This window comes from Podarcis melisellensis (genome assembly GCF_964234715.1).
Source record: "Podarcis melisellensis genome assembly, chromosome: 2".
NCBI lineage: Eukaryota > Metazoa > Chordata > Lepidosauria > Squamata > Lacertidae > Podarcis > Podarcis melisellensis.
Genome location: NC_138529.1, coordinates 117,907,679 through 117,934,898, shown reverse-complemented (window position 1 = coordinate 117,934,898; position 27,220 = coordinate 117,907,679). Strand labels below are relative to the sequence as shown.

Below are 27,220 nucleotides of genomic sequence, written 5' to 3'. Positions count from 1 at the left end.
CCCCCCTTTCCATTCCCCCCTTTTATTCTCCATGCATTACAATATATTACAATTACTATATATTTCCTCAATTAATTTCAACCTATTTTCTCCCTAATTCTATTCTTAGTTCATAAATGTTACATCAAACCTGCGAATGTTTTGACTTTTTACAGTGTTCTCTAAAATAGTTTATAAAGTTTTCCCATTCTTGATTGAATTTTTTCTCATCTGCTCGGTAAGTTTAGCCGTTTTGACATAGTCAGTCATCTTAGTTATCCATTCTTCTTTCGTTGGGACCTTTTCTTCTTTCCACATCTGGGCTAGTAGCATCTGGCTCCTGTAGTCACATAAATAGTCTCTTTTGCTTCCTTGGCATTTTTTCTCCTATTAAATCCTAGTAAAAAAGCCTCTGTTTTTTTTAACATACGTAATTTTAAGAATTTTTAAAAGTTCATTGTATATCATTTCCCAGAAGCCCTTTACTTTTTTACACGTCCACCACATAGGGGGGAAAAAATGCCTTCCTTATCCTTACATTTCCAGTATAAATTAGAAGCATTTTTATACATTTCTGCAAGCTTTACTGGAGTTAAATACCATCGGTATATCATCATCATATAATTTTCTTTTAATGAACTACATGCTGTGAATTTTATAATCTCTTTCCACACTTTTCCCCATGATTCAACCGGTATATTATAACCTGTATCTTTTGCCCAATGTTTCATTACAGGTGAAACTCGAAAGATTAGAATATCATGGAAAAGTTCGCTTATTTCAGTAATTCAACTTAAAAGGTGAAACTAAGATATGAGATAGAATCATGACATGCAAAGCGAGATACGTCAAGCCTTTATTTGTTATAATGGTTATGCTCATGGCGTAAGGAATCCAAAACAGAGGCGTTCAGGAGCCAGGGTTTGACTGTATTTGCATACTATTTTTATATTATTATAAACATTAAGAAGGACTGCTTAATCAAGTCAGTGGTCCTTCTAGGGCAGCATCCTGTTCTCACAGTGACCAACCAGAGGGAACCAGAGGGCAGGATCCGAGCAGAAGAGCCCTCTCCTCTCCTGAAACTGGTATTCAGAAGCATTGCTGCCTCTGAGGACTGTGAGTAAGAAAATATGAATAGAATCATAGAGTGGAAGGGCCCTGTGGGTCATCTAGTCCAACCTACTGCAATGCAGGAATCCATGACGATGTTGGCATCCGTCTGTCTCAGGAGACCATGGAGGAGTGTGCCTTTGGGGGTGAGGTCAAGAGGTTGGGAGAGTTGCAGCACCTTCTCTGGCTGTATTGACCAGTGTGGTGTAGTGGTTAAGAGCAGTAGTCTCGTAATCTAGTGAACCGGGTTCGCGTCTCCGCTCCTCCACATGCAGCTGCTGGGTGACCTTGGGCCAGTCACACTTCTCTGAAGTCTCTCAGCCCCACTCACCTCACAGAGTGTTTGTTGTGGGGGAGGAAGGGAAAGGAGAAAGTTAGCCGCTTTGAGACTCCTTCGGGTAGTGATAAAGCCGGGTATGAAATCCAAACTCTTCTTCTTCTTCTTCTAGAGACCGATATGGGGGACATGTTTATTCTATGACCTATGGATCCCTTTCGCTCAGATATGGGGGGAGGGGGAATCAACTCAGCAGGGGGAGAGAGAGAGAACATCCCTGGAGGGGGTGGGCACAGTGAAGGGAAATAATGCATAGACAGGAAAAAACAGAAAAATGTGAAGGGGTGCTGAAATTGCGCTCAAATAATATTGAGGGCACAGGTGAAAGGCAAAGCAAGTTTCTAGCCCTCTTGCTTCGGAATGAAGAGCTGTTTAAAGAGGAACCAAGGAAGCAGCCTAGTCCAGAACCAGACCATTGGACCATCTAGCTCAGTGCTGTCTGCACAGACTGGAAGCATCTCTCCAGGTTTCAGGAAGGGATGATTTCCTAGCCCCGCCAGAAGATGTCGGGAATCGAACCCAGAACCTTCTGCACCCAAGAGCTACTTTCACCTTTTAAGCGACACCACACTCAGAATTCACCAGCCACCATGGATCTCTGGGAGTTACCAGGATGAAACTGTCTCACCTGCTGCTGCTTCTCCTCTGCCTGGCTCAGGAGGAAACCTTTGGCCAGGGCCACTGCCTGGGAACTGGTCTCCGCTCCCTGATCCTTCACCCAGTTCTCCATCTCTGGGGGGAGGACAGCCAGGAATTGCTCCAGGATCACCAGGTCCAGGATCTGAGCCTCGGTGTGTCTCTCTGGCTCCAGCCACTCCCTGCAAAGGCGGTGGAGTTGGCTGCAAACCTCTCGGGGTCCCTGGGCCTCCTGGTAGCAGGAATGCCTGAATCTCTGGCACTAGCAACTGAGCTGAGGGTGTCTACATCCAGGAGGGTCTTCATAGCTCTTCCCAGGGTCTAACAAGTGGGGCACTTTGGGGATTTGGGCCACAGCCTCCAATATGGCTGAAGGGTTGTCCCCTGCAGCCTCTTTTCCTATTCTTTCCTGGTTCTGCTTCAAGCCAAAGGCTGGCCAAGGGAGCGTGGACCACAAAGGGGCTGAGCCAGAGGTGGGGGAACCTCAGGTCCTGCTCCAAGCTGCTCTGGGTTGCAGCAGGATCCGGCCCCAGCCTCCCTGCTTGCTTCCTTCCATGCATCCAACCTCTGCATCCTCTCTTCTGTCAAAGAACCATGTACAAGGCAGGAGGGAGGAGGGGTGCTTGCCCTGGAGGACCAAGCGGCTCCTCCAGTTTCCTGCGTCTCTAGGAATCCTACACTTGATCTTTAACCCTTGGAAGGCCAAGGCAGCTGAGGTGGAAGAAAATCTCTCCCTTTGGGGAACTCTGATCTCTATTTTGACAAGGATGGGACATCTTGGGCAGTGGTGAGAGGCAGTGCAGTGTAGTGGTTACAGTGCTCGACTATGGCCTTGGGAGACCAGGGATCGAATTCCCCACCGGGTGGCCATGGGGCAAGTCACTGCCTCCCAGCGTAACCTGCCTCACAGGGTTGTTGTAGAGGATTAAAGGAGGAGAGGAAGAACCATGTATTATACGCTACGTTCAGCTCCTTGGAGAAAAAGGCAGGATACCGAATCTAAGAATGGGGAAAAGTTGGAATGGGACCTAATGGTCATCTAGCCCAACCCCATACACACACACACCAGATTTGTGCGGGTTGTTTTGGTTTTTATTTTGTATTTTGTGGTTTGGATCTTGATTTTATTCTGAGACCCCAAGGTATAGGACGGTATATAAATAATAATAATAATAATAAGGCATTGGGACGATTTTATGGAACCAACAAGGTGGGAGCCAGAAAGTCTGGGACCCAGTGTGTTAAGAGTCTGGGAGCCAGAATGATAAGAGTTGGAAGGGACCCCAAAGGTCCTCTAGTCCAACCCCCTGCAATACAGGAATTCCTGACATATGGCCATCCAACCTCTGCTTGAAAACCTCCAAGGAAAGGGAGACCTTTCCACTGTCAAACACAGATTCCTGTAAGCAATCACATTGTGATGGAACTGTACCTGAGCCAGGTGGCATAATAGTGAGGAAAGGATCTGTAACCCCCAAGACCTTTGGCGAAAGCCTGCAGAGTTCAGGCAAGCAGAGAGGAAGGAAAAACATAATTCCCTCTCTCACTGCATTTAATCTGTAGAGGACCAAAATCTCTTCTGCCTGGGGAATCCCAAAACTGAATTTATCCGCTTTTCCCTGAGATTAACGTTAAATAAGTTGGAGTTCTTGTTATTAAATATACCAAGAGAAAAGCACACCAAGAACTCAGGCCAATGTAAGTTTCAGCAGTGGGAGTCGTCCCTATTAGCAAATCAATAGTCAATTGTGACAAAAACTAATCCATTCAAAAGTAGGATTATAAACTCAAATAGAGATTACAAACTCAAACTCATAAGGACATGTATAACACAAAAATTCGTTACAGAAATAGAGATAAGAGTTTATGAGTAGAGATAAGTACATGTTCATCCATAGTCAGATTCGACGTGGAGGTCTTAGTTTCAATCATTAAACAGAAGCCAGAAGTCAATTATGGATCGGAAACCAGGACAGGGCCCTGTTTCGATGTACAGTGGTGCCCCGCAAGACGAACGCCTCGCAAGACGGAAAACCCGCTAGACGAAAGGGTTTTCCGTTTTGGAGGCGCTTCGCAAAATGAATTTCCCTAAGGGCTTGCTTCGCAAGATGAAAATGTCTTGCGAGTTCCTGCGGGTTCCCCCCCCTTTCCCTAAGCCGCTAAGCTGCTTATCAGCTAATCCGCTGATAAGCCGCTTATCAGCAGATCCGCTAAAAGCCGCTAAACCGCTAATAGCGCAAATCCGCTAAGCTGTCAATGGGCTTGCTTCGCAAGACGAAAAAACCGCTATACGAAGAGCCTCACGGAACGGATTAATTTCGTCTTGCGAGGCACCACTGTATTCACCTTCACCAGCTGGTACAAAGCAGCTTCTTGGGTTCCTCCAGTGTCGTTTTCGCAATTGAAATCATTCCTCTGGGGAGAAAGACAATACAGGGACCTTCCATTTACTCTCTGGTGGGCGGTAGCAGCTGAATCGGGGGGGGGGGGGGCAACTTGACCTTTTGTCTCAATTCAGTGGCCCACAACAAGAAATCTTGAGCATTGTCTCTTAATTCCCTGAGAAGTATTAGACAGGCTGACATACAGCTCTTCCCTGAGATTAAGCGCCTGTTGAGAACGGTGGGACTGACTCCTGAGAAAACCTGCACTGAAGCGAGTTGTAAATGGATTCTTAGGAACTGCACACTTGTTTTGGCTATTTCATCTTTTGTAGGCGTTCATTATTTTGTTCCCTAAAATTTACATGCAGCTTTACTATACATATATGTTTGGGATTTTTAAATCCATGGTTCAGGAAAAATAAAACAATGACATTATCAGTAAAAAAACCCCTAAAGTGACTATTTTATTGTTAAAAATAACGAAATAAACAATAAAACCTGCATTAAAACACAGTGAAAGCGACTGCCTCGTATTAATAGGCAGTAAGTTGGGTACAAATATTCTTCAATTTTTTGACTGCCCTGTTGGTACAACGTAATTTCCAAAATTAATTTCCTAACGAGTCGCATGTGCACAGAGAAACAGATCCCCACAATGAACCAAGGTTTCCTGGCTTAGATCCTGGCGTTCCCGTGGACGTCAGCAGCAAACCCAGCCTTAAGGATCTGCTTGCCTTCTTCTCTGGTGGAAAATGGGCAACCTTTGGCAAAAGAAGTGGCAGAGCAGGAAACAGACACATTGGGGTCTGGGCAGGCTCTCTGCCAGTGGCGAACAATGGCTTGTGCAAGCCTTATAGTCAATGGCACACATAGGGGGGAGTAGGGCTGGGGGACACCAGTGGGCAGCTTCTGACAAGGCAACACAGAGAGTGGCATGAGCCTGAACAGCAGCAGATCCCATGGCTGCAAGGAAGCAGAAACACACAAGCTCAGCAAGGCGGGGGAAGAGACGTCATCGGAGCTATAGAAGATGCCGTCTACAACTGAATCAGCAAAGTTCACGTCTGTATTCTCACTTTTCACTGGAACAGGATTCCCACACTTGGGTCTCTGGTTCTTTCTGGACAACTCCCATCACCCCCAGCTAGCAGCAGTAAGGGATGGTGGGAATTGTAGTCCAGAAACAGCTAGAGACCCAAGTGCAGGAAAGCCTGGACTAGAGTATCTAGGGCAATTGTTTTCCAAACACAGGCATTCTTAACATTTCTGACTGATCTTCTGTGCAAATATATTGGGAAAAAGTGCATTTAAAACAGAATTTTTTAGCATTGTGTGCTGGTCAAGGTTGATTTCTTTTTGGGGGTCTGGGGTTCAGTAGCTCTATGCCCAGGAATTCCCAGGAAGGGCTTGTGCTTTTGTCATTGGAAGTAGAAGCATTTTAGTGAATGACAGAAATATGGGGGAGGGGGACGACCAGAAAACGATTCATGGTTTACTCTCTGTAGGAGTTATTTGATATGATTAAAGACACTCCAACCCTTTCTAAGATACTTCCCTTGTACGTGTTCTTTACTGTTTAGGAAGGGAGCCCCTGTCACTGAAGTTCTTTCCATGTGCCAAACATTTTTAAGATCTCCCTATATGACTTCTTTGGTGTCTAGTTAGGTGACTCCGGCGCCTGAAGCTATTTCCACACTCGGAGCATTTATATGGTTTGTCCCCTGTATGAGTTCTTTGATGCAACATAAGGGAGCTACTGCAAATGAAGCTTTTTCCACACTCCGAACATGTATACGGTTTCTCTCCTGTATGAGTTCGTTGATGCAATGTAAGGGAGCTACTACGACTGAAGCTCTTCCCACACTCCAAACATTTATACGGTTTCTCTCCTGTGTGCACTCTTTGATGCAAGGTAAGGGTACCATTCTGAATGAAGCTCTTTCCACACTCCAAACATGTATATCGTTTCTCCCCTATATGAATTTTTTGATGCAAGGAAAGGGAGTCAATGCGACCGAAGCTGTTGCCACATTCCGAACATTTATAAGGTTTGCTGCCTCGATGAGTTTGTTGATGTCTAGTAAGTGCAGTGCTGTGACTGAAGCTCTTTCCACACTCAGAACACGTATACGGTTTCTCCCCTGTATGAGATATTTGATGCAAGGTAAGGTCACTACTTTGAGTGAAGCTCTTTCCACACTCTGAGCATGTATACGGTTTCTCCCCTGTATGAGATCTTTGATGCAAAGTAAGGCCACTACTTTGAGTGAAGCTCTTTTTACACACTGAACATGTATAAGGTTTGTCTCCTGTATGAGTTCGTTGGTGCAATATAAGGGTACCACTCCGACTGAATCTCTTTTCACACTCTGAACATGTATACGGTTTCTCCCCTGTATGAGTTCGTTGATGTGAAGTAAGAGCTGAGCGATTACAAAATCTCTGTCCGCACAATGTACATTGATGCTTCTTCTCCTTTTTGTCAATTTGATTTTCACCACCCTGAGATGTACAAGAGTCACCCTCCGGCTTCTGCTTTCGTCTCCCCTCTTGCCTGATGCCTCCATCTTGAAGCCTCAGCTTCCTTTGCTCTTTGGATCCTTTTGGTGACATTTCTGATTGTTCCCCTTCTGCCAGTATCCCTTCAACATCTCCTGATGGAATAAAAAAGCAAACTGATGAAATGCTAAAGGAGCGTCTTCACCCCAATCATTCAGTCAGGACACCGAGATCCAGGTCCCAGGGCGTTGTGGCAGTTCCCTCACTGTGAGAAGGGAAGTTACAGGGAACGAGGCAGAGGGCGATCTTGGTAGTGGTGCCCACCCTGTTGAATGCCCACCCGTCAGATGTCAAATAAACAACTATACAAGTTTTAGAAGACATCTGAAGGCAACCTTGTATAACGAAGTTTTTAATACTTGTTTTATAATGCTTTTAAATAATGAAAGTTTTTGTTAGTATTATTATTTATTCAGCTTATATACCGCCCTATAACCAGAGGTCTCAGCATGGTTCTCAGAAAAGATCACAACATATATAAAAATACCAACCCAATAAATCCCCCCCCCAAAAAAGAGCCACATTTGAAAAAGACTACAGGATGTCAAACATATCAAGCAAAAGCCTGGTTAAAAAGGAACATGTTTGCATGGCACCTAAAGGTGTAAACCCCTTCATGGATCACTGCCTTGTCGTGGCGAAGGGCCTTGAATAACTCAGAGAAGCTATGACCTATGGCGTGCAGGGCCACCCAAGACGGACAGGTCAGCCGAGAGTTTAGACTAAATGTGATCCACCTGGAGAAGAAACTGGCAACCCACTCCAGTATTATGCCATGAAAGCTCCATGGACATAAAAAAGGAGAAGCTTTGAGAGGAAAGTGAGTTTCCAAGGCATGCTCTGGTTCATGGAGTAACGGAGAGTCGGACACGACTAAGACGAGTAAAAAACAACAAAGGTGTATAAGGAAGGTGCCAGGTGAACTTCCTTGCGGAGAGCATTCCACAGACAGGGAGCCCCTGCAGAGAAGGCCCTGTTCTCGTGTTGCCACCCTCCGGACCACGTGAGATCAGAATGTAGGTTCATACGTAAAGAAGCGGTCCTTCAAGTATTACGGTCCTGAGCCATTAAAGGCTTTATAGGTCAAAACCAGAACTTTGAATTGGGCCTGGAAAGTAATTGGTAGCCATTGCAGTCAGACCAGGATGGGGGTAATATGCTCAAACCGCCTTGCTCTGGTGAGCAACCTGGCCACTGAATTCTGCACTAGCTGAAGTTTCCACACTGTCTTCAGAGGCAGCCCTACGTATATCTATATCTAACCTTGAAGTTCCCAGAGCATAGACAATGGTAGATAGGCTATCCCTGTCCAGATAGGGGTGTAACTGGGCCACCAGCCAAAGCTGATGGAAGGCACTCTTGGCCATCTGAGCCTCGAGCGAGAGCAAAGGATCTAGGAGGACCCCCAAACTACAAACCTGCTCCTTCAAGGACGTGTAACCCTATCAAGAGCAGGCAAGCTTCCAGCCATCTGTTCTAGGGAACCACCCACTAATAGCACCTCAGTCTTATCTGCATTGAGTTTCAGTTTCTTGGCTCTCATCCAGTCCATTACGAAGGTGTAGAAGCCCCCGTACAACCCAGAAAAGCTCTGCCAGATGACATAATGAGGATGGAATGGAGGCAGAAAACTATGGTTTATTTACTGCCGTCACTGCTACTAGGTAGGCTTGATAATGAGCCCTTACCAATGTTTAATGCATTAATTTGGATCTTTCATCCACAGTATTTTAAGCAACTATTTTTTTGTATTTTTTTCCCTACTGTACTTGATAGTCATTTATATTTCGTGTTAGCCACCCTGAGCTAGGTCCTGGCCAGGGAGGGCAGGGTATAAATAAATAAATATTGTTGTTGTTGTTGTTGTTGTTGTTGTTGTTATTAATAATAATAATAATAATAATAATAATAATAATAATAATTCACAAGGTTTTGCCTTGAGCCCAAGCCCTATGGAGAGACGAAGGAAGGTCCCCCACCTGCCCAAGTTGGCCTGCAGGGAGGAGAGGAGGAGAAAGATCTTCCCTTCCATTGGGAAAATATTTCCTACCCCTATTCAAAGGGGGAAAGACCTATAAATGCATTATTTTAGCAGAATAATGTACAGAAATGCATTAATAATGGGAACTGAAAATATTATAGGAAATACTAGAGAAAGGAGACGCAGAAAAACATTGAAACGGTTTACCCAAAAGGGTTTTTTAAAACTCCCTCCAGCAGCACCCGCGACATAATAATATGACGCACCTCCAGCGCCTCCGCGAGGAAGGACAGCCGCCGCCATGACAGGTATCTCTCTCTCCCCCCCCCAAGCGGGACAGGAAGCGGAACCTGCTATCCTCCCGACAGCCTTTTCCCCTCCGCTCTAGGAATCTCAGCTCTGTCGCCGCTGCTCTTAACCGTTTCAGAGCCGCGCGGCAGGAGCCTCTGGGCTTCTCCGGGCAAAGAGCGAGGAGAGGCGCTGGTCTCGCCTCCGGAAAGACCCGCTGGATCAGCTGCACGGGAACCCCAAAACGTTTTCTAAATTATTTATTACAAAAAATATTTTTTTTATTTTCGAATTTCAAAATAACAACATTTTTACTTTTGGTATACAGAACACATATCCAATACAAATTTGAAATAGATGACTCCCCACCCCGGTTTCCACCCCCCCGGTTATTCTCCTTGCATATAATTATATTTCTCCCAATTAATTTCAACTTCTCTCCCCCCCCCCCAATTCTATTCTTAGTTTATAAATGTTACATCAAACCTGCTAATGTTTTGCCTCTTTTACAGTGTTATTTAAACGTGTCTATTGAGTTTTCCCATTCTTGATTGATTTTTTTCTCACCTTGGTGCCTGATCTTCAGGGTTAGTTTAGCCATTTCGGCCGTCAGTCATCTTAGTTATCCATTCTTCTTTCGTTGGGACCTTTCCTTCTTTCCACATCTGGAATAGTAGCATCTGGCCGCTGTAGTCGCATAGTCTCTTTTGCTTCCTTGGCATATTTTGGAAAAAGGTAAAAGGCGGATCTACACGGATCCTCGTGAATTCATATGATTTTTTCATTCAAATTAAATAAAACCACCATGATACTGTAGACCATGTCCTACTCTGTAGACAGCATCAAAAAAATCATGCATCCACTATTTCATGGGGCCGCAGGGGCGCAAAAACATGGTTAAAAAACACGGATCCTCATGGATCCTCATGATTTTTGCACAAGACCAGCCCAAAGTCACCATCAGATCAAACATCATGGCCAGGGGCACAGCATCCACCACAAAAATCACAGATCCACGGCTTCCTGGCCATACCGTGGCCCAAAAACGTGGTTCCGAAGCACGGATCCTCATGGATCCTCACGCTTTTTGCATTGGGCCAACCCAGACTTACTGTCAAATCACATATCATAGCCAGGGGCACAGCCTACACCACAAAAAACTCGGATCCACGCCTGCCTGGCCATACCGTGGCCGAAAAACGTGGTTTTGAAGCACGGATCGTCATGGATCCTCCTGATTTTTGCACAAGACCAGCCCAAAGTCACCATCAGATCAAACATCATGTCCAGGGGCACAGCCTGCACCAGAAAAATCACGGATCCACGGCTTCCTGGCCACACCGTGGCCCAAAAACGTGGTCTTGAAGCACGGATCCTCATGGATCCTCACGCTTTTTGCATTGGGCCAACCCAGACTCACTGTCAAATCACATATCATAGCCAGGGGCACATCATCCACCACAAAAATCACGGATCCACGGCTTCCTGGCGATACCGTGGCCCAAAAACGTGGTTTTGAAGCACGGATCCTCATGGATCATCACACTTTTTGCATTGGGCCAACCCAAACGCACCATCAGATCAAACATCATGTCCAGGGGCACAGCCTGCACCAAAAAATCACGGATCCACGGCTTCCTGGCGATACCGTGGCCCAAAAACGTGGGTTTGAAGCACGGATCCTCATGGATCATCACACTTTTTGCATTGGGCCAACCCAAACTCACTGTCAAATCACACATCATTCCCAGGGGCACAGCTTACACCACGAAAATCGTGGATCCACGGCTTCCTGGCCACTCCGTGGCCAACAAACATGTTTTTGAATCACAGATCCTCATGGATCCTCACGCTTTTTGCATTGGGCCAACCCAAACGCACCGTTAAATCACACATCCTGTCCAGGGACACAGCCTGCACAACGAAAATCACGGATCCAAGGCTTCCTGGCCACTCCGTGGCCAACAAACGTGTTTTTGAATCACGGATCCTCATGGATCGTCACGCTTTTTGCATTAGATCAGCCCAAATTCTCCGTCAAATCACACATCTTGCCCAGGGGCACAGTCTGCACCACACAAAACTCAGATCCACGGCTTCCTGGTCATACCGTGGCCCAAAAACGTGGTTTTGAAGCACGGATCCTCATGGATCCTCACGCTTTTTGCATTGGGCCAACCCAAACTCACTGTCAAATCACACATCATGTCCGGAGGCACAGCCTGCACCACAAACAACTCGGATCCACGGCTTCCTGGCCACTCCATGGTCCCAAAACGTGGTTTTCAAGCACGGATCCTCATGGATCCTCACGCTTTTTGCATTGGGCCAACCCAAAGTCACCATCAGATCAAACATCATGGCCAGGGGCACAGCATCCACCACAAAATCACGGATCCACGGCTTCCTGGCGATACCGTGGCCCAAAAACGTGGTTTCGAAGCACGGATCCTCATCGATCTTCATGCTCTTTGCATTGGGCCACCCCAAAATTACTGTCAAATCACACATCATGGCCAGGGGCACAGTCTGCACCACAAAAAACACGGATCCACGGCTTCCTGGCCACACCGTGGCCCAAAAACGTGGTTTTGAAGCACGGATCCTCATGGATCTTCACGCTATTTGCATTGGGCCAAACCAAACTCACTGTCAAATCACACAGCATGTCCAGGGGCACAGCATCCACCACATAAATCACGGATCCACGGCTTCCTGGCCATACCGTGGCCCAGAAACGTGGTTTTGAAGCACGGATCCTCATGGATCATCACACTTTTTGCATTGGGCCAACCCAAACACACCGTTAAATCACACATCCTTTCCAGGGGCACAGCCTGCACGACGAAAATCACGGATCCAAGGCTTCCTGGCCACTCCGTGGCCCAAAAATGTGGTTTTCAAGCACGGATCCTCATGGATCCTCACGCTTTTTGCATTGGGCCAACCCAAAGTCACCATCAGATCAAACATCATGTCCAGGGGCACAGCCTGCACCAAAAAATAACGGATCCACGGCTTCCTGGCCATAGCGTGGCCCAGAAACGTGGTTTTGAAGCACGGATCCTCATGGATCATCACACTTTTTGCATTGGGCCAACCCAGACTCACTGTCAAATCACATATCACAGCCAGGGGCACAGCATCCACCACAAAAATCACGGATCCACGGTTTCCTGGCCATATCGTGGCCCAAAAACGTGGTTTTGAAGCACGGATCCTCATGGATCATCACACTTTTTGCACTAGATCAGCCCAAATTCACCATCAAATCACACATCATGGCCAGGGGCACAGCATCCACCACAAAATCACGGATCCACGGCTTCCTGGCCATACCGTGGCCCAAAAACGTGGTTTCGAAGCACGGATCCTCATCGATCTTCACGCTCTTTGCATTGGGCCACCCCAAAATTACTGTCAAATCACACATCATGGCCAGGGGCACAGTCTGCACCACAAAAAACACGGATCCACGGCTTCCTGGCGATAGCGTGGCCCAAAAACGTGGTTTCGAAGCACGGATCCTCATCGATCTTCATGCTCTTTGCATTGGGCCACCCCAAAATTACTGTCAAATCACACATCATGGCCAGGGGCACAGTCTGCACCACAAAAAACACGGATCCACGGCTTCCTGGCCACACCGTGGCCCAAAAACGTGGTTTTGAAGCACGGATCCTCATGGATCTTCACGCTATTTGCATTGGGCCAAACCAAACTCACTGTCAAATCACACAGCATGTCCAGGGGCACAGCATCCACCACATAAATCACGGATCCACGGCTTCCTGGCCATACCGTGGCCCAGAAACGTGGTTTTGAAGCACGGATCCTCATGGATCATCACACTTTTTGCATTGGGCCAACCCAAACACACCGTTAAATCACACATCCTTTCCAGGGGCACAGCCTGCACGACGAAAATCACGGATCCAAGGCTTCCTGGCCACTCCGTGGCCCAAAAATGTGGTTTTCAAGCACGGATCCTCATGGATCCTCACGCTTTTTGCATTGGGCCAACCCAAAGTCACCATCAGATCAAACATCATGTCCAGGGGCACAGCCTGCACCAAAAAATAACGGATCCACGGCTTCCTGGCCATAGCGTGGCCCAGAAACGTGGTTTTGAAGCACGGATCCTCATGGATCATCACACTTTTTGCATTGGGCCAACCCAGACTCACTGTCAAATCACATATCACAGCCAGGGGCACAGCATCCACCACAAAAATCACGGATCCACGGTTTCCTGGCCATATCGTGGCCCAAAAACGTGGTTTTGAAGCACGGATCCTCATGGATCATCACACTTTTTGCACTAGATCAGCCCAAATTCACCATCAAATCACACATCATGGCCAGGGGCACAGCATCCACCACAAAATCACGGATCCACGGCTTCCTGGCCATACCGTGGCCCAAAAACGTGGTTTCGAAGCACGGATCCTCATCGATCTTCACGCTCTTTGCATTGGGCCACCCCAAAATTACTGTCAAATCACACATCATGGCCAGGGGCACAGTCTGCACCACAAAAAACACGGATCCACGGCTTCCTGGCGATAGCGTGGCCCAAAAACGTGGTTTTGAAGCGCGGATCCTCATGGATCCTCACACTTTTTGCATTGGGCCAACCCAAAGTCACCATCAGATCAAACATCATGTCCAGGGGCACAGCCTGCACCAGAAAATAACGGATCCACGGTTTCCTGGCGATACCGTGGCCCAAAAACGTGGCTTCAGAAATTGCAGCACGAAGCCCCTGAAGCGCAGAGGGAGCGCTCCCTCCGCCCTCCAGAGACTACGCGTTGCTTTCGCTGAAGCCTGGAGAGCGAGAGGGGTTGGTGCGCACCGACCCCTCTCGCTATCCAAGCTTCAGGGATAGCTGCCTGAAGCCTTTGGAGCGCAGCACAAGTTCCCACTGCGCTCCGAAGGCTTTCAGATAGCCAACTGAAGCCTGGAGAATGAGAGGGGTCGGTGCACACCGATCCATCTTGCTCTCCAGGCTTTGCTTCGCTGGAGAGGCGCTAAGCGGATAGGGGGAGAATTCCCACCCCCGTTCTCCCCCTCCTATGGTTTGGTGCGTCCTATATAGCGAAAAATACAGTATATATTGTACCAAGATATGGTTCATCTTCAAGAACAAATCAAAGACATGCCAAAGCATTAAAAAGGAGAAAAAATATGAAACTGTTTACATACTGTCAACTAATATACAGATTCAAGAAAGACAGTATGGCAAACATTTAAATCAGTGAAAAGACAGAATTTGAGTCGATCATAACAGAGTTCTACCTTTCGAGTAAAATTTATAAACTATTACTCAAATATGACACCAAGCCCGAACAAGCAAAACCTTATATGACAAAATGGATGCAAAAATTTTAAGAGCAGTTCACAGTGGAACAATGAGAACAATTATGAATAAAGGAATAAAATTTACTGCAAGTTAAGCCCTAAATCAAAATTGGTAAAGTGGAACCTCGGGTTGCAGACATAACCCGTGAATGAGGCACGTCCGCAACCCACAGCATTCGCATCCTGAAGTGCCACATCTGTAAGGATTTGTATAATAGACCTTAGTTACAAAAATATTTCCTGTTTAAAAATAGAAGCTTTGTGTGTATATGATAAAGAAAGAAATATATAGTAGAACAAATCTTGTCTGTCTGATCTAGAAATGAAATCATATTTTAAAATAATTCTTGCTTTAGATTTTTATAATCATATATGGTATTTCTCCAATAGCAAACTACCTAGAATTGGAAATAATATTTAGTACACTAACCTTTGATTAACTCTTGATAAATGTCAGCTTGCTGAGTTATTTTGTACGATTGTGATTCAATGTTATATTTGCGCTCAACAAGGGAAACCCACATGACCTGAAGGTGTTGCTGTGCAATGCTAGGTCAATGATTCATAAGACCACTGCCATCCATGACTTGATCGTGGATGGAGGACTTGACCTCGCATGTGTAAGAGACTTGGTTGGATGAAGCAGATGGTCCTGTCCTAGCTGCTGCTTGTCCACCCGGTTTCTCTTACACACAGCAACCCAGGTCATGTGGGCAGGGGTGGTGGGTTGCAGTGATTTTTAGGAAGTCACTAGCTTGCATCAGGCGTCCTACTGGGAAGTCCCAGTTCTCTGAGTGCATGTTCTGGAAGTTGGGCAATAGGGGCAGTACAGGATTCCTTTTGGTGTACCGACCTCCCCACTGCACCAAGGATTCCCTGCCCGAGCTGCTCCAGGTCATGGCGGATGTTATCCTGGAGATACCTAGTTTGGTTGTCCTAGGGGATTTTAACATCTATGCCAACATAACCTTACAAGGGGTTGCTTGGGACTTTGTGGAAAGCATGGCCCCCATGGGGCTGTCCCTGATTAAGTTTGGCCCAACTCATAGTCACAGACATGCCTTAGACCTAGTGTTCACCTCTAGTGACGTGGGTGATGTGACACTAGGTAAAAGTGAAACAAAGAAGTGCCATGGTCAGATCACTTCCTGGTGCAACTGGACTTCTCCGTGACCCTTCTCCTCTGCAGGGAGGTGGGACCAATGCGGATGGTCCGCCCCTGCCACTTAATGGATCCAAATGGTTTCCAGAGAGTGGTAGGGGATGCTTTATCCCATGTTGATGGCCTTTCAGCTGATTCCCTGGTGGCCCACTGGAATGCGGAGTTAACCAGGGCTATCGACTGTCTGGCTCTGAAGCGCCCTCTCCGACTGCATGGAGCCCGGACAGCCCCGTGGTTTTCTTTGGAGCTGAGGGTGAGGAAACAATTGCTGAGACGGCTAGAGCGCCGGTGGCAGAAAACTCATTCTGAATTGGACCGGACACAGGTTAGAGCTCAATGTCGGGCCTACGAAGTGGCGATAGCAACGGCGAAGAAGACTTTCTTCACCGCCTCTATTGCATCTGTAGAAAATAGTAGCAGGAGACTCTTTCAGGTGGTTTGCAATTTAACGGAACCACCTTTACCACTGGGGCCTTGTAAAGACCCCAAGATCTCCTGCAACGATTTTTCAAATTTCTATGCAGATAAAGTTGCTAATATTCGGAAGGAGGTAGCAGGGTCGGGGCAGGAGAGTGCTAGAGCCCTGTCTGGTCAAGTTGCATGGAACGAATTTCAATCCGTTACTCCCGAGAATGTGGGCAGGTTGCTTGGATGCGTGAAACCAACCACCTGTCTCTTTGATCCTTGCCCATCCTGGCTAATAAAAGCAAGCCGGGAAGGGCTGGGCGATGGGCTCTGCGGGGTGGTGAATGCTTCCCTCTGTGAGGGGGCATTCCCAGACCTGCTGAAAGAGGTGGTCATTAAACCGCTTCTTAAAAAAACATCTTTAGACCCGGCCAGTATGGCCAACTATCGCTCAGCCTCAAATCTTCCATTCTTGGGCAAGGTGATTGAGAGGGGGGTTGCTGAACAACTCCAGGCACGCCTGGAGGATGCAGACCATTTGGATCCCTTCCAATTGGGATTCAGGCCTCACCATGGGACTGAAACTGCCTTGGTCACACTGGTTGATGATCTCCGGGGGGCTAGGGACAAAGGTGAGAGCTGTTTCCTAGTTCTGCTGGATCTCTCAGCGGCTTTTGATACAATCGATCAAAACATCCTTCTGGACCGTCTAGAGGAGCTGGGGGCTGAGGGCACTGTTATACAGTGGTTCTGCTCCTTCCTCCTGGGCTGTATCCAGAAAGTGGTGGTGGGGGATGAGTGTTCAGACTTACTTGTGGGGTGCCTCGGGGTTCCGTCCTCCCCTCCATGCTTTTTAACATCTACATGAAGCTGCTGGGAGAGATCATCAGGGGGTTTGGGCTTGGTGTCCATTAATATGCGGATGATACCCAGCTCTACCTCTCTTTCAACTCAGAACCAGTGAAGGCGGTGAAGGTCCTGTGTGAGTGCTTGGAGGCGGTTGGAGGATGGATGGCAGCTAATGGATTGAGGTTGAATCCTGACAATATGGAAGTTCTGTTCTTGGGGGACAGGGGGTGGGCTGGTGTGAAGGACTCCCTGGTCCTGAATGGGGTAACTGTGCCCCTGAAGGACCAGGTGTGCAGCCTGGGAGTCATTTTGGACTCACAGCTGTCCATAGATGCACAGGTCAATTCTGTATCCAGGGCAGCTGTCTACCAGCTCCATCTGGTACGCAGGCTGAGACCCTACCTGCCCGGAGACTGACTCACTAGAGTGGTGCATGCTCTTGTTATCTTCCGCTTGGACTACTGAATGTGCTCTACATGGGGCTACCTTTGAAGGTGACCAGGAAACTACAACAAATCCAGAACGCGGCAGCTAGTCTGGTGACTGAGAGTGGCCACCAAGAACATATAACACATGTCCTGAAAGACTTACATTGGCTCCCAGTACATTTCCAAGCACAATTCAAAGTTTTGGTGCTGACCTTTAAAGCCCTAAATGGCCTCGGCCCAGTAAACCTGAAGGAGCATCTCCACGCCCATCATTCTGCCCAGACACTGATGTCCAGCACCAAGGGCCTTCTGGTGGTTCCCTCACTGCAAGAAGCAAAGCGACAAGGAACCAGGCAGAGGGCCTTCTCGGTAGTGGTTCCCGCCCTGTGGAACGCCCTCCCATTAGATGTCAAAGAGATAAACAACTACCTGACATTTAGAAGACATCTGACGGTAGCCCTGTTTAGGGATGTTTTTAATGTGTGACTTTTTAATGTATTTTTATTTCATTTTTTTGGAAGCCACCCAGAGTGGCTGGGGAAACCCAGCCAGATGGGCAGGGTACAAATATAGTAGTAGTATAGTAGTAGTAGTACTTTGTAGGATTTGATATTCTTTATAGGTCTTTTAATTTTCTAATCAATCTATCTATCTATCCCCTCCCCCTTTTCCCTTTCTGTACTTCCCTATCCTTATAAAATTGAATATACCGGTGTGTGTGTATATATATATATATATATTTGCTTTCGTAGATTTTCACGGGTACAGGAATGCAGGTTTTGGTGTCCTCGGGTGTCTTCCCGTGTAAAAGTTGGGGTGTCTGGGCGACGTTTCGACGAGGTCTCACTCGTCATCTTCAGGCTGGTGCTTTCGGCTTCTTGTTACTGGAACAGAGCAGGATCTCAGTGTTTGAGTTCCTATAAATACTGTTGAGGGGGTGTGGTGTATAGCCTCCAATGTTCTGGGCAGAGAGGAAGTTCCCAGGCTAGTGTGCCTTTTCTTCTTTTGTTCCTTAATTACTTGAGGGATATCTTGAGTGATTTCTTGAGTGATATCCTGAGTACCACTTAGGTGGGTCATTAGGTGTGGATTAGTTGCTAAAGTCTTTGTGTCTTGACCTCTTGAACTTTGTGAAGAGTTTTTCTGAGAAGATGGCTGTACTGCACTTAGTTGTGCTCTGGCTTGGCTTCGTGTATAGGGGCGAGCTGTGGTTTTGTGGCCTGTGTCAGCCAGATCTGTGTAGGGATTGCAGGGGGGTGCAGCATCCGGAGGTGCCACCATGGTTTGGCTACTGGATGGTGTCTGTAATTTATCTGTGGAGAGGGTCTGGGTTTGGGTCTGGTGTGGTTGATTGGTGATGGCGTTCTGTGTGCCTCTGGATCTGGTGTCAGTTTTTGTGGGGAGGGCTAATTTCCAGATGTCTGGCAAGCGGGATGTGTCGTCACGCTTGTTCATGTTGTGAGGGTGTTTCTCTATCTCGATGGCTTCCATGATTATTCTCTTGTGGTGATGTTCCATGTTAAAGAGCAATTTGGAATCTGCAAAATTAATTTCGTGTCCTGTTTCTTTCATGTGTTGGAAAAGAGAGGAAGTTTTTTCTTCTTTTTTGACGGCATTCTTGTGTTCTGCGATACGTGCATTTATTCGTCTGTTTGTTTGTCCAATGTACGTGGCTGGGCAGACTTTGCAGGGTATTTCATAGACCCCTTGGTTTTCCAACTGGATTTTATCCTTGGGGTTTCTGAGGATATTGGCTATTTTTTGGTTGGTGCAAAAGGCTGTTTTGATATTGTGTTTATGGAGGATTTTGCTAATTTTATCTGTAGTGCCCTTGATATAAGGAAGGAGGGCCATGCCATTGTTTTCTTCTGTGTCTTGGTTTTTGGGGGGTGTTTCTTTTTGGATTAGCTTCGTAACCCTGTTTTGCTGGTATCCATTGGCAATTAACACATTTGAGAGATTCTGTAACTCAGTTGTCAAGTGGTCTTTGTCAGCCAGGCGTTTGGTTCTGGAGATGAGAGTCTTGGCTACGGAGTTTATTTGTGCAGGGTGGTGGTGTGATTGTGCATGTAAGTAGCGGTTGGTGTGTGTTTTTTTCCGGTAGATAGTGTGTCCTAGGGAGCCATCAGGTTTTTTGTAGATTAGGACGTCAAGGAAGGGAAGTTGGTTGTTGGCTTCTATTTCCATAGTGAATTGTATTTTGGGGTGTAGGCTGTTGAGATGTGTGAGGAAGCTATCCAGTTTTTCCTTCCCGTGTGGCCAAATTACAAAGGTGTCGTCAACATATCTGAGCCAAAGTTTGGGTTTGTGTTCTGACTTGTCTAAAGCATTGGTTTCAAAGTGTTCCATGTACAGGTTTGCGATGACCGGTGAGAGGGGTGATCCCATAGGTGCTCCTATCTGTTTGTATCTTTGTCCATTATGGATGAAGTACGTGTTGGTTAGGCAGTGGTTGGTCAGGTCCAAGATGTATTCGGGGGGATTGTATTTGTTTTGAATGGCTGTCAAGGCTTCATTAATGGGCACTTGTGTGAAGAGAGATACAACATCGAAGCTCACAAGTAGGTCATTAGGATGTAGGTTTTGCTTCTTTATTGTTTCTATGAACTGGAAGGAGTTTGGAACGTGTGAAGAGATGGATTCTGCATAGGGCTGAAGTTGCTTGGCGAGAAATTTAGCGAGATTTTGTAGAGGTGAGCCTATGGAGCTGACTATTGGTCTGAGTGGTGTTCCTTCTTTGTGTATCTTGGGGAGGCCGTAGAGTTTGGGGCATCTGGATGATTTTTCTCTGGGGATGATTCTTAGCTGGATTTCTTCACTGATAGGAGAGGCTTTTATTTTGGATTTGGTGGTTTTTTCCAGATAGGTGGTGGGATCTGTTTTTATAGGTTGGTAGGTAGGATCTTGGAGTAGATTTGATAGTTTTGCTTGGTAGTCCGATGTGTTCATCACAACAGTGGCATTACCTTTGTCTGCTGGGAGAATGATTATGTTGTTGTCTTTCCTCAGGTTGGTGAGTGCTTTCTGTTCTTCTTTGTGTAAATTGCTTCTGGGTGGTTTGCTGGAGCAGAGGATGTTGGTGACTTCAAGTCTGATTTTATTGGCTTCATCTGGGTTGATTTTGGTTAGGCTAGCTTCGACTCCGCATATGATGTTTTCCGTGGGGATGCGTCTCGGGGCGACTGCAAAGTTGAAACCTTTGGAGAGTACTTTGGTTTCAGTTGTGGTGAGGATCCTGTCTGATATGTTATGTACTGTTTGTTTCATGGGTTGTTGTGGAGGGTGGCTGGGCTTCTGGCGTTTCTCTAGTTTGTGGAGTTTGTTGGTGTGTGTGTCTGTCTTATGTGAGGTCTCCGTTTCCGAGACGCATCCCCACGGAAAACATCATATGCGGAGTCGAAGCTAGCCTAACCAAAATCAACCCAGATGAAGCCAATAAAATCAGACTTGAAGTCACCAACATCCTCTGCTCCAGCAAACCACCCAGAAGCAATTTACACAAAGAAGAACAGAAAGCACTCACCAACCTGAGGAAAGACAACAACATAATCATTCTCCCAGCAGACAAAGGTAATGCCACTGTTGTGATGAACACATCGGACTACCAAGCAAAACTATCAAATCTACTCCAAGATCCTACCTACCAACCTATAAAAACAGATCCCACCACCTATCTGGAAAAAACCACCAAATCCAAAATAAAAGCCTCTCCTATCAGTGAAGAAATCCAGCTAAGAATCATCCCCAGAGAAAAATCATCCAGATGCCCCAAACTCTACGGCCTCCCCAAGATACACAAAGAAGGAACACCACTCAGACCAATAGTCAGCTCCATAGGCTCACCTCTACAAAATCTCGCTAAATTTCTCGCCAAGCAACTTCAGCCCTATGCAGAATCCATCTCTTCACACGTTCCAAACTCCTTCCAGTTCATAGAAACAATAAAGAAGCAAAACCTACATCCTAATGACCTACTTGTGAGCTTCGATGTTGTATCTCTCTTCACACAAGTGCCCATTAATGAAGCCTTGACAGCCATTCAAAACAAATACAATCCCCCCGAATACATCTTGGACCTGACCAACCACTGCCTAACCAACACGTACTTCATCCATAATGGACAAAGATACAAACAGATAGAAGGAGCACCTATGGGATCACCCCTCTCACCGGTCATCGCAAACCTGTACATGGAACACTTTGAAACCAATGCTTTAGACAAGTCAGAACACAAACCCAAACTTTGGCTCAGATATGTTGACGACACCTTTGTAATTTGGCCACACGGGAAGGAAAAACTGGATAGCTTCCTCACACATCTCAACAGCCTACACCCCAAAATACAATTCACTATGGAAATAGAAGCCAACAACCAACTTCCCTTCCTTGACGTCCTAATCTACAAAAAACCTGATGGCTCCCTAGGACACACTATCTACCGGAAAAAAACACACACCAACCGCTACTTACATGCACAATCACACCACCACCCTGCACAAATAAACTCCGTAGCCAAGACTCTCATCTCCAGAACCAAACGCCTGGCTGACAAAGACCACTTGACAACTGAGTTACAGAATCTCTCAAATGTGTTAATTGCCAATGGATACCAGCAAAACAGGGTTACGAAGCTAATCCAAAAAGAAACACCCCCCAAAAACCAAGACACAGAAGAAAACAATGGCATGGCCCTCCTTCCTTATATCAAGGGCACTACAGATAAAATTAGCAAAATCCTCCATAAACACAATATCAAAACAGCCTTTTGCACCAACCAAAAAATAGCCAATATCCTCAGAAACCCCAAGGATAAAATCCAGTTGGAAAACCAAGGGGTCTATGAAATACCCTGCAAAGTCTGCCCAGCCACGTACATTGGACAAACAAACAGACGAATAAATGCACGTATCGCAGAACACAAGAATGCCGTCAAAAAAGAAGAAAAAACTTCCTCTCTTTTCCAACACATGAAAGAAACAGGACACGAAATTAATTTTGCAGATTCCAAATTGCTCTTTAACATGGAACATCACCACAAGAGAATAATCATGGAAGCCATCGAGATAGAGAAACACCCTCACAACATGAACAAGCGTGACGACACATCCCGCTTGCCAGATATCTGGAAATTAGCCCTCCCCACAAAAACTGACACCAGATCCAGAGGCACACAGAACGCCATCACCAATCAACCACACCAGACCCAAACCCAGACCCTCTCCACAGATAAATTACAGACACCATCCAGTAGCCAAACCATGGTGGCACCTCCGGATGCTGCACCCCCCTGCAATCCCTACACAGATCTGGCTGACACAGGCCACAAAACCACAGCTCGCCCCTATACACGAAGCCAAGCCAGAGCACAACTAAGTGCAGTACAGCCATCTTCTCAGAAAAACTCTTCACAAAGTTCAAGAGGTCAAGACACAAAGACTTTAGCAACTAATCCACACCTAATGACCCACCTAAGTGGTACTCAGGATATCACTCAAGAAATCACTCAAGATATCCCTCAAGTAATTAAGGAACAAAAGAAGAAAAGGCACACTAGCCTGGGAACTTCCTCTCTGCCCAGAACATTGGAGGCTATACACCACACCCCCTCAACAGTATTTATAGGAACTCAAACACTGAGATCCTGCTCTGTTCCAGTAACAAGAAGCCGAAAGCACCAGCCTGAAGATGACGAGTGAGACCTCGTCGAAACGTCGCCCAGACACCCCAACTTTTACACGGGAAGACACCCGAGGACACCAAAACCTGCATATATATATATATATATATATATATATATATATATATATATATATATAAATTTACGGCTCCACAGTTTTCTGGGTCACCCCATATTCATACAAACACTATCTGAAATGGTTCTGCATTACCAAGAACATTGAATTAAAATGACATTCATATCCATAGCTTCCACTGTGAAGAACTGCACCTGGAAATTTTTGATGCTGCTAAACCTCAAGAATATCCAAGGCAGAGATTGTGATGATCTTACCTGTGAATGTAAATTATCAAACCAACCTGGTGGAGACCACCAAAGTAACCATGAAAAACAATCACATGTCTTGCGTCAATTCAGCTACAAATGGTTTTGGGACAAAAGTTGGTTGCTTTGCGGGGGTGGTAATTATAAATGGAGGTTTAACTGCAAGTTTTCTTGCCAACAGATTTTGTCAGTGCAAACTTTGAAATAGGGGGGTTCCAACGTGGTGCCCATGGGCATCATGGTGCCTGCTGACAGCTTTCCTGGAGTCCACCACGTGTTTTTAGAAAAAGAACAGGATTAGTGGTGAATTGTGCCCAGCATGACTTCAGATTGTTTATAGTACATTTGATTGACTGCAGGGGCATACGAAGGGGCAGCGGGGTGATGGTGCCCCAGGGTGCCATGCTGGGGGGAGGGTGACAGTACGGTTGCTGTACTGGCTGCCGCTTGTGTGGTGTCTGTGTGGGCTGCCGCTCTTGCGGCAACTGTACAGGCAGCCCCTCTCGCAGCGACTGTATGGGCAGTACGGGCAGCTGATCTCACAGCGACTGTACAGGCTGCTGCTCGTGTAGCGTCCATACAGGCAGCCCCTCTCACGGCGGCCGTACAGGCTGTATGGGCAGCCGCTCTCCTGGCAACCATATGGGCTGCCATGCATGCACAGTCCGTACAGGACATTGTGTGCACACTCATCATCCAGGACTTGTTACCATATTATAGCTGCCACAAAATGTATCGGCATGCCACCAGAACTAAGGAAGCCTTGCCAGTTGCAGCTCACACAGTTGAAATGAAATAAAAGACAGAAGAGTAGATCAGGAAGAAAGTTCCCCAGACTGCAGGAAAAGATAACAGTAGCTCCAGCATCTGATTCAGTGCAGGCTGCTGAGGGGTTGGACTCCTTAAGATCACCAACTGACTATGAGACACCTGGAAAGCACTCAACCTCAGATGACCTCCACTCCACAAAGTGGGAAGAGGATTTGACAGTGACCAATATTGATTCTTTTGATAGCAGCCCCATATTCTCAACACAAAGTGAGAAGTGTTTGGACAAATCTCTGATTTGTACATCAGTTCCCCCATGGCACAACTGTACCTTCCCCACACTCAGTCTACAAACCATGGGACTTGTGGGTTCAGTTGGCAACATCTGTGTGTATGACTATGACATAACCACACTGAAAGGATCAAACTGGATAAATGATCGCATAATAGATGCCTTTCTTGCCTCCAGGGTGATCATGGGTCACAATGGAACAATTTTCCCACTTACCGTACTTGCCACTTCATGCAGATATGTCAAAGATTGCCAGTGCAAGCTCTGAAGAACTGTTTGAGATTTGGAGTGCTAAAGAAAGATGTTTTGATTGTTTCAGTAGATGACAGAGAAGTCCACTGGATACTGAAAGTAATCATTTTTAAAAGGAAGACCATGCTCTATCTAGATTCCAAACACGGATTGAACCACTCTGTTGAACCACTCTGTGATTGATGCAATAACATCCTTCTTTGCATGTCTGTATGAGATGGATTCAAAATATCCCTATAGTTTTGTGGACTGGTCATTTTTTACACCAACTGATATACCCAGGCAAGGTAATTCCAGTGACTACAGTCCTTTCACATGTACCATTGCCCATCTGATTGCTTCTGCTGCCCAATTACAGTTCATACAAAAGGATATGGCTGCCACTAGACCCTGGCTTGCAAAAGAAATAATACAGTACTGTGGGAAAACCTATTTTGAAGGACAAGACAAATATTTTCAAGTGGAAATTGATGCTGTACCTCCCAAGAAGAGACAAATATTGAAAGAGAGTCACATTACTGTGTCTCGATCATGCCCACTAACCTATTGCTCAGATATGTTACCTTCCTTGTTTGAAGGCTGCTGGTCACTATGTTTCTTGAAGGAAGAGTGCAGGAGGCCCAGTGGTGACCTAACTATGGTTTACTGTGAAGGAAACTGCAAGGACTGGTACCACTGCTTTCGCATAGGCATTGATTCAAAAGATCTTCCAGAGGTTTTCGTGTGTCCAGACTGTCAATCCACTGTGGCCAAATAGATTTTGAAACTGCAAACTGTCATATTCCACAGGTTGGTATAATACAGCAAAATCCAAACATATAGTTTTCATCATCATGGCAGGGATGGTCCTTTTCCATCGAATTCTTATTCATGGAGTTGGTTTTTATATCCTGCTTTTCTCTACTTGAAGGAGTCTCAAAGTGGCTAAAAATCTCCTTTCCCTTCCACCCCCACAACAGACACCTTGTGTGGTAGGTGGGGCTGAGAGAGTTCAGAGAGAAGTGTGACTGGCCTAAGGTCACCCAGCAGCCTGCATGTGGAGGAGCGGGGAAGCGAACCCAGCTCACCAGATTAGAGTCCACTGCTCTTAACCACTACACCACAGAAACGTATCTCTTAAAACTCTGGAGCAAGCTGTTCAGTTCAGCCTCATAGTGATACTGATTTGTGGAGGGAAGGTTGGTGATGAGCAAGATCCTTTCCCATTTCCCAACACAGAGACCATAGAGCAGTTTCTTTTGGGGGCTGAACCTGCAGAGTGTTTCTGTTCAGAATTTCCATGGCAGAAATTGGCTAAGTGCCTTTATAAACATTCAGCTTCTCAAATAGAACTCCCTCACAAAACTTTCAGGTGTAGCTGTGGGAGTTGGAGGGCAGAGAAGGTGCTAGTCCTTACCTCCCTCCTCCCAGCCCCATGATCCGTTGCCCAATGGGCTGAATTTCAGGGCTTTTGCATGTAAAGGGCAAGCTTGTTCTTTACTTGTTTAGATCTTTAAACTTGGGAACAGATATTTGGCTCCATGACCAAAATGACCAAAAGGGTCAGCTTCTAGAGGACTGGAAAGATCATAATTGTACTTCCCCTACCCTCAGCCCTAACCCCGTTGAGTATTTTTTGTTATGAGACTGAGTGTTTGGGGCTGATGCTGTAGCATTCTTGTCTGGGGGCTTGATGGAAAAACAGAAAAGTGACCCTCACCTAACTCTCCAATGCCCTTCAGCAAGAATGCTGTAGGAAATATTGCTAAGCCCAAAGAATTTGCTTCAGCTCACCCTGTTAATGGAAGAGCAAAAGCTATGCGTGTGTCATTCTCAATCAGTCTACTTTCAGGACTGATTTTAGAACCCTCTTATATCAGGCCACATGGTCACTGGAGGTGGCCCCATCATGCAAACATGACTATCCACACAGGGACCATCTATTTTTATTTTTTTCTGATACTGGATTTAAAGTTACAGTTACATCTTTTAAAACAGCTGTCAATATATCACACTGTATTCCACTTGCCTTCCAAAGGAATACGTGTCTCTCCCCACATAGCGGGTTAGGTTGAGACTGCTGATCCAAAGTGATCAGTAATTTTTATGGTAATTACAATCCTGCTTTCCCTTGTACCAGCTTACCTTGACTTCAGTAAGGCCTTTGAAAAGGTCCCCCATAATATTATTGCAAAAAAGCTAGTAAAATGTGGGCTAGACAAAGCTACTGTTAGGTGGATTTTTAATTGGTTGACGGGCTGAACCCAAAGAGTGCTCATCAGTGGCTCCCCTTCATCCTTGAAAAAAAATGACTATTGGGGTTCCACAAGGTTCTGTCCTGGGCCTGGTGCTATTCAATATTTTTATAAATGATTTGGATGATGGAATAGAGGGTGTGCTAATCAAATTTGCAAATGACTGCAAGCTGGGAGGGGTTGCTAATACA

At 46.2% G+C, this 27,220-nt stretch overlaps 3 protein-coding genes across 6 annotated transcripts in view; 1 reads left to right on the top strand and 2 right to left on the bottom strand.

Annotated features, from left to right (window-relative positions):
- Positions 1 to 9,292, bottom strand: part of LOC309364936 (uncharacterized protein) — a gene marked incomplete at its 5' end in the record, with an annotated part of 136,404 nt that extends 127,112 nt beyond the window's left edge. The window contains one exon of the mRNA XM_081902964.1: positions 9,256 to 9,292. Coding sequence (XP_081759090.1) covers positions 9,256 to 9,292 — 37 coding nt within the window. The remainder of the gene's footprint in view (positions 1 to 9,255) is intronic.
- Positions 1 to 24,377, top strand: part of LOC309364388 (uncharacterized protein) — a 128,158-nt gene extending 103,781 nt beyond the window's left edge. For both annotated transcript variants that reach the window (XR_014165832.1, XR_014165833.1), the window contains exon 7: positions 24,365 to 24,377. The gene's annotated coding sequence lies outside the window, so the exon portion shown is untranslated. The remainder of the gene's footprint in view (positions 1 to 24,364) is intronic.
- On the bottom strand, positions 5,470 to 9,204 carry LOC309365037 (uncharacterized protein). Of its 3 annotated transcripts, none has more exons than XM_081903144.1 (2): positions 9,182 to 9,204; positions 5,470 to 7,103 (listed from the first exon to the last, which is right to left on the bottom strand). In XM_081903144.1, the coding sequence occupies exon 2, from the start codon at positions 7,060 to 7,062 to the stop codon at positions 6,076 to 6,078; it is 987 nt and encodes a 328-aa protein (XP_081759270.1). In that variant the 5' UTR covers positions 7,063 to 7,103; positions 9,182 to 9,204; the 3' UTR covers positions 5,470 to 6,075. The 3 variants fall into 3 exon arrangements, with proteins under 3 accessions (XP_081759270.1, XP_081759269.1, XP_081759268.1); XM_081903143.1 differs by lacking the exon at positions 9,182 to 9,204 and adding an exon at positions 8,510 to 8,563; XM_081903142.1 differs by lacking the exon at positions 9,182 to 9,204 and adding an exon at positions 8,427 to 8,522.
- Positions 24,378 to 27,220: the final 2,843 nt, after the last annotated feature.